Genomic DNA, 12,817 nt, shown 5'->3' with positions numbered 1-12,817 from the left:
ACACGGGTGCGGGAGCTGCCCGCAGGGGACACCCCGGCTCCGGGGTCCCCGCTGGCTCCAGAGGCAGGGACCCGAGCCCAGGCGGAGCCGGCCGCAGCCCCCGGCGCTCCCAACCCCGCTCCCGCACCGCGGTGCTGCAGTGCCCCCTGGCGGCCGCGCAGGCGCCTTGCAGGGAGGTGGGAAAGCGGAAGCGGAAGAGTCGGCGGGGCCGGAAGCGGACGGGGGTGACGTGGGCAGCGGCGGAGCGGCGGCGGCGGGGCGCGGGGAGCTGCCGGCGGCATGGAGGGGCTGTACCAGCACACCAACAAGTGCGTGAGCCCGCGGGTAGCGCGGCCCGGCCCGGCCGCAGCGCCGAGCATCAGGGCCGTGGGGAAGGGGACGGGCTGAGGGGCGGGTGTGGGGCCTGCGGCCCAGTGCTCTCATTGCGCCTCTTGGTGAGCTCTGAGGCAGAAGCGCTTCCCTGTGAGGGTGCTGAGGCGCTGGCACAGGGTGCCCAGAGAAGCTGTGGCTGCCCCATCCCTGGCAGTGCTCAAGGCCAGGTTGGATTCAGGGGCTTGTAGCAAGCTGCTCCAGTGGAAAGGGTCCCTGCCCGTGGCAGGGGTTGGAGCTGGAGGAGCTTTAAGGTCCCTTCCAACCCAAACCAGTCTGGGATTCCTTAGAAACAAGTGTGTCTGTGTTAGCAGCTATCCATACGTTAAGGCATACTGATTTAGCAGGATTTTATGGCAGCAGGGGTTGGAGATGTCTGACGGACACAAATTAGATCCCTTTGGGAAATGTGTGACCCCTGTGCCGCTGTGTCACAGATAAAGGTGATCTGGGGAGGGAGGAGCGGGGTCAGATCTTCCCTCTGCTGTGCTCAGCACTGACCAGGTCCTGCTGTGAACCGGAACTCTTGACTTCGTGGTTAGTGTGGATTGGGTTGAAGTGGTGGATTTCAGCGTGCCAGGTGTGGGGGAGCCAGTTCAGGTTATAAATACAGAAAGGGAGCTACAAGTGAAGTGGGAACGTGAAGCCTTTTCACCTCCATTTTTGGTTTTAAGCTTATTTTGTAGATGCACATTGAGAACACAGCTTTCTCCATCCTGAAGAATGGGGTTGGGGTTTTTATGCTCAGTGATGCACTGAATGTAGCTCATTCCTTTTCTGTTTGAAAAAAGCACTTTTAAGTAAAAGAAGCTGAATACTGAGGCTTTGACAAATGATTTGATTTCACAGCTGTCAACTGACTTCTGTTCATTTGCTCCTTGTCTTTTGAAAGGCAAGTCCATGAGGTCCAGTCTTACATGGGGCGCCTGGAGACTTCAGACAAAGAGTCAGTGCACTGTAAGTAGTTAATTGGTGAGACAAGTCCCATTCCAGTAGTGGTTTGATTTAGCTTTCATCATTAACCTGGGTGCTTTATCATGGGATGTACAAATCGGGCTTTCCAGTTGTGATCAGCTGGTGAGACACATCAGCAGTTGGAAATGCATTAGAATTACTTTGCTGTTTCACTTCAATAAGGTGATGTTTTATGTGAAGGGCAGAGCAGAAAAGATAGAGCAAGACTTTGCTTCAGATCATCTTCCTGTTCTAAGTCCTTCATTGACAGGTAGTGCTTACTGTGGCTGCTTCTGCAGTGCCTTGAGATGGGAATGCCAGGTACTTTTTGATGCTGTTAAATGTTGAAACTCATTGTCAGGGTCTGCTGTGGAGGCCTTCAACATAAACAGGTTATAAAACCCCGCAGTGATGCAGTCATGGAGGTTTAATGAACACATGGATGTGGATGTAACTGCAAATTCAGTTTGATAGAAGCTCAGAATGCTGAGAAATGTGATTATGTGTCTGTTTTGTCATTTTACTATTCCTCAAGCGTCCACTAATTGGCAGTCTTTCCCAAAATATGCTTGGTCCAGTTTCTGGGGAAGATGCCATGATTTGGAGTGCAGGAATTTAAGCAGGTTGATTGTTTTTCCATCAGAACAAGAACCTGTAATTTCATCTGCTGATGAGAAATACATAGAACAAGTAGGTTTGAAATTGCTTCAATGAATTCAGACCATAAGCCTGTGCTAATAAAATGACTGTAATAAAACACTGTGATATTTTCTGGCAGGACTTTGGCAAGTGTATTTTGGACCTGTGTTTGAAACTCCAGTTTCTGTATAAGTAATTGCTAATGGGCCTCCTCAGGAAGTTCTGCAGGGGAAGGACACTGCTAGGATTGTGTACCATTTCACACAGACAATAAATGAACATACTGTTTCACTAGATATATACTTAAGGACGGATATGTGCTCTAGACATTAGCATTTCAGAATTTATAGGAAAAAGGATTATGTTTTGGCTGGAGAGCAGGAATAAAAGCCACGAAATCAAACTTTCTGTTAGTTTTCCAACTGTGGGCGAATAATCCTTCTTGCTCAGAAATGCATGTGATGACCAAGATAATAATATTAGTGTTTGGACTAGTGAAAGCTAACATAAGTCTGTCTGCTCTCCTGATTGCTTTTCTGTTAACTTTAGCTGTACTAAATGATGGAGAGATGAATTAGGACACTTCGATTGATTTGTGTCTATATATGTAAGCTAGTTACTGTTGGTGTGAGATCAAAGGGCAAAGAAGAGGCATTGTAGGTGCTCTTTGCTTCTCTGGGTTCTGCTGTATGGGATTCTCTGAGGAGTCCTGAGGTACTGTGGAATAGCTGGCAGTTAATAATGCTTTTCTGAGTACCTCTTGAGTCTAAATGCAATAAGAACAAATGGTGCCTGTAGGATTTGGTGGTGATTTATAGCAGGTCTGAGCCTGCAGGACTCTCCTTGTGACTGCACAGACGTGACAGTGCCTCTGTCCTCTGGATAGCCTGGACGTGCTCTGGAGGGTGTGTACCTGCAGCCCTACAGCTCACCTTCAAACCCACCTGGCGGGTGATTAATACTGCTCCTGTCTTTTGCCCTTCTGTGCAATTCTCTTGGGTTGTGAAATGCTGGCTTGTGACATGGTTAAATGCAGTTGTCAAATAAGAAGGGGGATGTGGCTTGTACTGAGTTTTGCTGTGCAGTGTAACTGAAAGCGTATGACTCTTGCCCCAGTTGTATCCATTTCCCACCTCATTAAAGTGCGTGAGTTTGCACTGTGTACTATTGTCCCTTTGCTATTTCTACACAGGTTAACAGAAGCAATTGCAATATAGATGATTGCAGAGGCAATTATGGTGGCCTTGTTTTCTCCCTTGAAAGGGCTTTGGCCAGGTCTTCCTGAGCTATTTGTCTAGTCTACCAGTTCCTGAATCCTTCCCATGCTCTGTCAATCTCCCCTGCTGCAGGCATTGATGATGTGTATTAACTCTCTGTTAACAGTTTGCCATTAAACTGCCATTGTTGTGAGAATCATTTTGGCTATTGGCTCCTGTGAGCGAATCAGTCCAAGGGAACAGGGAGAGGATGAAGGGGAGAATGTGGGATCTTTAAATCCTAATACATGGAGCTGATAGGAAAAGAGGCTCAGATACCTTAAAAGAGCAGGGGGTTTCCTTGCTCCTTCCTCAGAGAAGGTGGAGGGAAAGGCAAGAGTCTCAAATTATTGTGGTAAAGAAGTGGCTTCTTATGATATCTGGAGTTCTTGGTTATTGATGATTTTTTCTTGTCTGGTAAGGATTTGCATCTGTCAGGTTTTAAACCCTGGTTTGAGTGCTTTTTTAATTCCCTTGCAGTGGTAGAAAATGAAATTCAGGCCAGAATAGACAATATCTTCAGCAACCTGGAACGTCTGGAAATCCTGTCCAGCAAAGAACCTCCCAATAAGCGACAGAATGCTAAACTGTAAGTCCACCTTCTTTGCTATGATAGTGTAGTCTTTGGTATTATTTTAATTACATTCATTGAAGCCCTTTGCCTTTTCATTAGAGTGAAAACTTTATACTTTGTGTAACTTATTTCTGTGCTCTACGCTAGCAAAGTTGAGGCACAGAGGGCAAAACTGCTTTCCTGTGTTTAACCATAAACTGGTGATGGAGCTGGATTCGTGGCTCTGTTCTGAGATGATCAGAACATATCACTTGGATGCTTAAATTTCTTCTTTATATGGCATTTGCTTTTAATGGCATTTGTGGATGTAAGGAGTGGAATTACTTCAGTTGGTATAATTTTCTCTGGACCATTTTCCTACCTGTTGGTGACTAAAATAAGGGGGTTTCTAAAGCGAGCACTGGTTTGAGAAGGAGGTTGAACCAAAGAGCTCAGGGCCTTCAGTTCTACTTTATTCTGTGACTCTGCTCTTAATGTTTGGTCCTAATATGTCTTTGTTGATACTAGGGGAGGATTTCACATCAGCTGTATTATAGAGGTCAGTATCTGAAATAGTCATCTAGGCTTTCTTTATATAATCAAAAATTTAAGTAGAGACCACAGAGTTCTGGATGTCATTTGTTTTAGCCTAATGGAGAGGTCTCTTCTATTGCCTGCTGACTTTGAAGCTAATTAATGAAACCTGAAAGCTTCATCTTTTATGGAAAGGGGGTCATGAAATAGAAACCCTACAAATCCTACTGTCTTTCCAGATCTGTGTTAAATGAGGAATATACATATATAACTCCTGAAGAGATAGGATGTCCAATTGTGTCATTTAGCCCCAGTTAAATAATCACCTGTTTAGTAGAAAAATGAGGCATGGAAGATCTAAGCCTGGAATACAGGCCTAAGCTTGAATGACTTTTATCTATTAGATAAGTAGAACCCATTATTCTTTATTATTTGTCACTGTTAATTCATAATGCTCCACTATTCCTATTAAGAACACTGGAAAAGAATGGTATTTTTATCCCTGGGAATGTTTTGCTGCTGTTGATCTTTTCTAGCCGAGTTGACCAGCTCAAGTATGATGTTCAGCACCTGCAGACAGCTCTGAGGAACTTCCAGCACCGCCGTTACATCCGGGAGCAGCAGGAGCGACAGCGAGAGGAGTTGCTTGCACGCACATTCACTACTAATGTAAATAGTCTTTGCTTTAGCTCTTTGGGTTCTGGAAGCTCTAGGCTTGCAGAGGAGTTTTGGGCAAGACATAGGTGTGACTCTTATGCTGCTGTGAGATGTAAGTGGAATAAAGATAGAAAAGAATAACAATGTGTGCTGAAAAAGTACAACTCTCACGAGGGACTCTTGAGCCATTCAGAGGCAGTAGTAAAAGACTCCAGAAGCTGCTGCTCCTGTTTTATCCAGTGCCTGATTTTATCTGGTAGTTGCAAAGGGGAAAATGAGTTAGGTACCAAATTTGACTTGGATTTGTGTCCAATGTCTTTGTCAAGTCCTGACATCTGTAAACTGTCTGAGTTACACACCCTGCTCTCAGTAGATGTCAGCAAGCTTTAATTTGTCCAAATCACACAGATGGAAAAAAACCCAAACCCTTGCTTTTTATCTGTAAATGATTTAAAAGTTTTTAATAACAGGGATGTGTTTCCACCTGTTCTTGTTAATTCTTGGCTCCTCCACTGGGAAGTTCCCCAGTGCAAATTCCTTTGCTTAAATAATGTAGGTTTGCTTTCGGCTTTCATTTTGCTGTGACTCAAAAGCTAGTCTTTGCTTTGTTTTTTGTGGGTTTCTTTTTTTTTAATTTATCTTTCTTTTTTCTTTCTTGTTAATTGCATATAACCCATCATTCCTTATCTATGTTGTCGTTATCTTATCATTCCTTATCTGTGTTGTTAGGGCAAGGAAGAATCGGGGTGAATGGTCTTATGTTCCTGAGATTGGGAAGTTCAGTGCACTTCTGAAAGCCTGACATAAAGCTGAGCCTGAGCTTTAGGTTGGCTATTTTGAAGTTATAAACAAGATTTGAAAGGAACCCTGAAACCTGATCTGGTTTTAAAACCCTGTGGTGTTTCTCTGAAAATACGGAGACGTTTTCCTACAGGAAAAATTGTCCAGAAATAAAACACGTTAAGTGGAACAGTTTTGAAGAGCAGTAGCTCTGCAAGTACAAAATAAATGGCAAATTGGGGTTTTTTCTCCTTTAGATGTTGAAAGGTGCCTCAAGATGAAAGGAAAAACACTCCAAACCATTATTATTTTGTATGTCTTTCAACTCATAATAAAATTGTGACTTTTAGAGTGACCCTTTAATAGGAAACCGATGATTGATTTGTCTGCTGTTGGCCTATCTATTGTGGTTAGAAGTTCACACGTTTCTATTTATACACTACCCTATTAAATAGAAATGACAGCTGAGTGTGTAAGCATCCTGAGTAAATGACTGTAACATACAGAACAGCTTTGGAAAGCTGTAGCAGTGTCTGAACAATCTGCTTAATTCAAAGAGAAATACGGTCTAAGGCCTTCCCTTGTACCATTCTGGAGAAAACCTCTTAACAGCAAGTGAAAGAGATGATGCCATCGAGTCTCCCTGTGAGGAGGGTCAAATCTTTGGTAGTTTTCTTCCTCTTGGGGTGTATGATAAAACCCTACAAGCTCCTCATTTAGGAAATCAAATCCTTGCTGATTTGAAGTCTTATACATACCTGAAATAACAGCTGCAAATCCAAGTGCTCCTGCTCTGCAGGCTCATGTAAGACAAGACACTTGTTTCAACCTTAGTGCTTCATTGACATTTGATCAGAGATGTGTGTGCTGACACAGGTTCTTCATCCACTGACTTTGACCCTGTGCCTGCTAACAACTCTTGTCCTTTATGCACTCTTACAGTCAGCAGTATATCCCTTGATGCTGTACAACATCTGACAGTGGATCATACATGTCATTCCCATATTAACTTCTATAATAATCACCAGAGTCTCCTCAGAGCAAGTTTGATGATGTTATATGCATGTAACCTACAGCCAGCAGTCAGATGCAGGGTATAAACCATCTTTTGCCTAAATATGAATGTTGGTAGCTCTTGTACTGAGTACGTGGGAGCAGGCAGGCCAGTGGTTCTGTGCTTACCTCTTACCAGTATCATGATTCCTGTTCCTAAACCAGGGTGGGAGTGATGAGCTGTTACCTTGACTCTGAGGATCAAAAGGTGTCCAGAGAAGATTAAACTGGAGGCCTTTGAAAGCCAAAAGCGATCACATCCTCCAGTCTCTTGTGCAATCCAGATTACTGAGTTTTATCTAGTTATTTCCATTTCAAGATGCATACTTGAGCTAATACATCTTTTCTGGAAAAAATGTTACTTTTTAATGGTTTCAGGTTCTTTTCAAGACTAGGCCTTGGGTGCTGAGTGAATCAAATCTTCAGGGAGCAAGGTCAATGTCTTTTTGCCCTCCTCAGAAATACACACCATGTTGTTAACTTACAGAGTGTCCTGCAGGCCTTTTGTCACTTAGAAATGTGATATTAAATCAAAGTCTCTCACTTGCAGGGATCACATGACTCCTTGTTAAACACCTTCTGCTACTTCTGATGTTCTCTCTTGTAATACCCTTTCCTACATCAGTCTATAAGAAATTCTCCACTTTTAATCTGACTTTTTAGCCTTTGAGAACTAATTGCAGTTGAACACACCTGATAAACTTTGCCTTTTGGCTTGCTTCCCATAGGCTTCTCTTACGTTTTTCCACTCAAATATGAATGTATTTTGTATTTGTATGAAAACCTATTTAAAACATAATCCTTCAAGTCCTGTCAAGGTTTTCTTGCCACATTTGTCTCTGCATGTTCTTTTTGTGGATCTGACTATGTGTGGACTGTGTGCTTGAGCAGGCAAGGTAACCAAGACCCTGCATTTCCCCCACAGGACTCTGACACCACCATACCGATCGACGAAACATTACAGTTTAATGAATCCCTCCAGAATGCCCATCGTGGCATGGATGATCTTATTGGCAGTGGGACCAACATCCTTCAGGGCCTGAGGGACCAGAGAGTGACATTAAAGGTGGGGGCATCCTGTTTTACCAAAAAGACCCCACATTTTTCTGTGTTTGTGATGACTTAAGTAGAACAAATACATGATTTTCTTCCATTACACTGCTTCAAGCTGAGAATGCTTGAAGGCCAAAACTCCCATTTAAGCTAAACCTGAAATCTTTACATTTTATAATCCTATTAGGAACATCTTTAAGCTCTTTTGGGAGCTGGATGGCCTAACAATCTTCACCTGCATGGTACTTGGTATCTGGAGTGATTAACATTATGTTCTGCTCCCTTTTGTTCTGTTTTGTTTGTGTTTAAGAATGGGTTGCTGTGAATTCTGTTCTTTTGGAAGCATCAGGTCCTTATGTTTTCAGAGGGATTTATCTTCTCACTCACAGATGAGGAAATAGCTGTTCATATTCCTTTTCCCCTTAGCTTAGCTGTTTTTACATACCAAAGACTTTGTTGCCCATTTACAAATCTGGCAGAAGCAGTCAGCCTGGAGACCGCTCACAAAGATCAGTGGGTTAATTTGGAAGCTTATTATTCCATGTAACTTCTTGGGTATTGGATATAAGTGTGTATGAACCAAGTATTCCTAACTTATTGCAAAGCTTTAATTGTTCTGGCTGTACAATTCCACTGTTCCACTGACTGCAAGACTCAAAGAGTCTTCACTTTCCTATTGTTTGCTTTGGTTTTAAGGCTTCCTATTTGGTTTCTGTTCTCCAAGCAAGTTTTTCTTCCGTTGTGAACTAGTGTGGAAACATTGCTGCAGAGACAGAAGTGCTGAACTTGAAAGCAGAGTATCCAGGGTTTGATGTGAGGGGTATGAAATGAGGTGAAAAATGTGATTATGTCTAACTAACAAAGACATAATCTGATTTCAGCAAAGGGCCTTCCACAGAAGAAACTGGTTATCTCACTTGGTACTGCGATTCTGTGTATTTTATGGATTGAGAAACTGTTTGTACATGTATGTCCAATATAGTTGACACAGACTCGGTCCTTAAAGAGCTTTTCTGATCTTAAATCAGATTTATACTCAAAGCCATTGCAAAATTTTACCTTTTCAGTCTCCTGCAAGCACAGATTCAGTGGACTGGGAGAACAGAAGGCAGAGGATTTATTTGGAGGTAGTAGAGCGCTGTGATGGGAATCTGCTATTGCCCCTGCTCAGAGAAGACACAACTAAGTCTTAAGGCTTTCTGAAGCAGAGTGTGCTCTTAAAGACTTGGTCCCAGAAGGCATTTTGAGACACTAGGTCCATTATCATTACCATGGTGTGACAAGGGTGTTTGCTGCCTCCTGTCCTCCAGCTCACTGTGTTTACCTCTCATGTGCTTACTGCTTATGATGTGGAAACTGGTGGCATCCCCATTCTGAATAATACTAACTGCTTCAGCAGTGAAACACAACTGAGGTGTGGGCCTGTCTGCACCCTTTCTTCAGTGCTTTTCTTTTGAAATCACAGTAACTACACTTTTATATGCCTTTTCATTGCACTCTACCATTAGCCTTACAGGTTTCTAGACCCACAGCTTCTTGTTGGTATGAACTGTGCCCCAGCAGGAGGGAAGTTGTACAAGAAAGGTTGTCTGATGAAGGAACTTCAAGCTCTTATTGGACTGTGTCTGAAAAAGGACCAGAAAACTCTTAATGCCTCTGTGGGGAGTGCATGTTCTCTGAGATGCTCTTCATGATGTCTCCATTTGGACAGATTGTTCTGTATCTTTAATCACGTTCTTGTTCATGTGTGTGAATTAATTAGTCTCATCATTCAGCTATTTCCAAGGTCCTGGTCTTAGATTGTAGGAGCTGTTGGCTAAGAGCAAGTTCCACTGATCAGAATTCATCGCTTGCCACCCATGGTGAAATACTCTTGGACTGTGTGGAATAAGAAGTGTTGGACCATGAGGTTAACTGTTTCTCTTTACTGTCTTTTTATTCTTAGGGTACTCATAAGAAGATCCTGGACGTGGCCAACATGTTGGGCTTATCCAACACAGTGATGCGGCTGATCGAGAAGCGAGCCTTTCAAGATAAATACTTCATGATTGGGGGAATGATTCTGACTTGTGTCATTATGTTTCTCGTCGTGCAGTATCTGACATGAGCTACTGAACTGTATTATCAGAGGTGATGGTCTTTTGGAGCAAGATGGACTGTCCTCCAAAGGGTACTGCTTTGGATAAGCCCCTCCTGTGAACTCCAGTGTTCACAAATCACACTCATGCGGGAAGCACACAGGGAAACAAATTTCTGTGGGGACACTGTAGTTGAGAATGGCCCTATAAAAAATAACCCCATCCTCTCCTGCTCTCACCTCATTGTCTGCAAGTTTAAGGATCTGTTAAGTAGGAAGCAGCAGTGAAAACTTTACCCAGCTGTATTGCAAGGTAGGAGTGTCCTTTTGGATAGGGATAGGTAGGGATAAGAGGATTCAAAGGCAGAGCATAAGATGTAATGAGCCTTTCCTGTGCTAGCTAGAAGGGACCCTGATCACTGTATTTTGCCATGAAAGAATGCCTCTGAGGAGAATTTGCACCAATTATAGCACACTGCTGGGGAGCCAGTGTGTGGAAAGATGGGAAGTAAAGGATTCCCATCTGCAAACTCACTGTTTTGCTTGGAGGGAGATGGATTGGTGGGGAAAGGTTTAAAGCACAGTTATGACCTCAGCTAACTTTTTTGTTTACACATACAGTATTAACGAGCACAAGTATTGCTGTTTTAGGCTGAAATGCTTCTCCTCTGAGGTATGTTTTGGTACCTCTTTATGCCCTGCAGCTTCCCAGTGGAAGCTGAATACTGTACTGCCTGCTTTCAGTTAGATGCACATCCAGCCTGTGTCATCCCACTGTGCCTAGTACCAAATATAACCTCTAAGACATTTTTAATGCTAGTGCACATCACATTTTGGTGAGTTGCTTTCACTTTCTGAGGTGGTTGGTTGGGGTTTTGTGCTCTGTGGCTGGTACTTTTTGAGTCTATGAAGCAGGCAAGTCCTCACTGTGCTCAAATTGAGGTTTCTGATTTTTATGTTCATAGAGCTGGAATGGGCTCTCTGTGCTGTTCAGAATAACAGTGGGATCAGGGCAACAGACCATTCACTTAAAATGAGCTGTGTCAAAAGAGTTTCCTGAAGTACGTGCCTTGGGATGCTAAAAACATCCCTCACGCTTGGGAAGGGTGTTCTCTGTGTTAACCTTTGTACCTGCAGAATTACTGTGAAAGATTCCCATACACATCATCTCACAGAGGTGAGGACAGCCAGCTTAGGTGTATCTATCTCCTCACAGTTATGAAATGCCTCATTGTTTAAATATGGCACTTTCCCTGCAGACTGGGGGGCTTCCATTGGAATGGCCTTCCTGAGATTTTGGGCATCATCCATTTCAATGAGCCTTCAGATACATTCCCATCCCAATGTGTGTACAAATCTGGAGCATTTCCAGACGTCCAACACAGAAAGGTCATATTCAGATGATGTGGCACAATGATGGCAATTCCTTGGGGTTTTTTCTGCCTGGAATGGTTTTGAGTCTCTTACTTAGTAACAGATTACGAGTTCTGTCATTCTGTCTTTGATGTAATGAGCTTTGCTTTTATTACGCAGTCTGGAGAAATGGTATTAATAACTGTACAAAGTGAATTTGGGTTAATATGGGCAAGTGAAGCAGCGTTTAGCTGTTGTTTATGCAGCTTTTTTACAGGTGTGTAACTGAAGTACTTCCTGACCTAAGTGCTGTGATACAGCTTTATGCCCAGATGAGAGAACCCAGCTTGATCTGCTGTTATAGGCCAGTCAGGTTCATACTTGGAACACAGGGCAGGAGAAGAGCCAGGGCTCAGAGCACTGGCTGGCTCCTGCAGATGCAGAAATGAAGGCCAGGCTGCTGTCAGTGCCTAGATAATGCTCTCAAGTGGTTCAGCAGAAGAAAGCCTCGATGCTTGTTACATACCCAGCGTGCAGCACACCTTCTGGTTGTCCATTTTCTGCTTCTCAGTGTGCTCCGTGCTCCTCAGCCCACCAGGCCTTCCCAAGGAAGCACGTTAGCAGACCAAGTACAGTTATTTGAGGGACGAGGGAATTAAAAGGAGAGGAAGTCTGCAGTGATAAATCACTTGCCTTACTGTATCTTTAATCTAAATCCTGTACCTAAATCCACCTTACATTTATTTTAAATCTGAAATCTGATAGACTCAGATACTGTGCACTTGAGAGATCCTCTTGTCTGAGATCAGTTGGGCACCTCTTAAGGGATCCCTGGCATATCGTTGTTCCCATAAACTGGTCCAATTCCACCTTGATTTTACAACTTCATGGTCCTCTGATGGTGTGTCAAGTTCATGTAGTTGTGACCTGGCGTAGCAGCATTTGTCTTCTACCAAGGTGGGACTTCAGCCAATTTGTTTCCTATATTTGGCTTGTAGTAGGAGCCATAAAATAATTGGAACTGGATTTTTTGTTTCCTGGTTTTGAAACTGTGTTGTCATTTTACTACATTTCTCTGTTTATTTTGCCCTTTTCGGGTCTCCATCTACTCGTGTAGGCCGATTTCCCCTTTGTAAGCAGTGTCCTTGCTATTCACTGTCTAGAGGTGGTGTGGGGCTTGAAGGAACTAGCTGGGTAACTGGATTTGATGACTTCAACAGATCTGTACTACATTTTAAGTCCAAAATGATGTACAAGGGCATCTGTGCTGTGTCAGACATGTAAAACCCTCAAAGCTTCTGTCAGTACAGCAGGAGCACAGATAGGCTCAGGATGCCTGCTAACATGAAATAAGACAGAGCTGAAACCCTTGTATCTTTACAGATACTGCTGCTGTGGCTCTCTGTAGTTTTCTTTCTCCCTGAAGACCACATTTCCCTCAACAGAGTTGTTTCTGAACTCATGTGGCATGGCAAGTATCCCAGCTGTTGGATGAACTGTTCTCATGAGAGGATACTGGAAATTAACTTGCCTCTGGAA

At 43.3% G+C, this 12,817-nt stretch overlaps 1 protein-coding gene across 2 annotated transcripts; it reads left to right on the top strand.

Annotated features, from left to right (window-relative positions):
* Positions 1-250: 250 nt before the first annotated feature.
* GOSR2 (golgi SNAP receptor complex member 2) lies at positions 251-11,859 on the top strand. 2 transcript variants are annotated; one of them, XM_061368894.1, is made up of 6 exons: positions 251-308; positions 1,262-1,326; positions 3,699-3,807; positions 4,842-4,974; positions 7,721-7,861; positions 9,794-11,859. In XM_061368894.1, exons 1-6 carry the CDS (start codon positions 280-282, stop codon positions 9,953-9,955), a joined length of 639 nt encoding a protein of 212 aa, XP_061224878.1. In that variant the 5' UTR covers positions 251-279; the 3' UTR covers positions 9,956-11,859. The 2 variants fall into 2 exon arrangements, with proteins under 2 accessions (XP_061224878.1, XP_061224879.1); XM_061368895.1 differs by lacking the exon at positions 7,721-7,861.
* Positions 11,860-12,817: the final 958 nt, after the last annotated feature.

Source organism: Neopsephotus bourkii, unplaced genomic scaffold, assembly GCF_033783945.1.
Source record: "Neopsephotus bourkii isolate Nb327-2 ecotype Australia unplaced genomic scaffold, CSIRO-AGI_Nbou_v1 NB_1462, whole genome shotgun sequence".
Classification (NCBI taxonomy): Eukaryota; Metazoa; Chordata; class Aves; order Psittaciformes; family Psittacidae; genus Neopsephotus; species Neopsephotus bourkii.
This window is presented reverse-complemented; position numbering and strand designations above follow the sequence as displayed.

Excerpts from the sequence above, each read along its gene's own strand:
- GOSR2 (XM_061368894.1), top strand. The coding sequence starts at position 280 with ATGGAGGGGCTGTACCAGCACACCAACAA. Across the intron at positions 4,975-7,720 it reads CACGCACATTCACTACTAAT|GACTCTGACACCACCATACC; the intron begins GTAAATAGTCTT and ends TTTCCCCCACAG. Across the intron at positions 7,862-9,793 it reads ACCAGAGAGTGACATTAAAG|GGTACTCATAAGAAGATCCT; the intron begins GTGGGGGCATCC and ends TTTTATTCTTAG.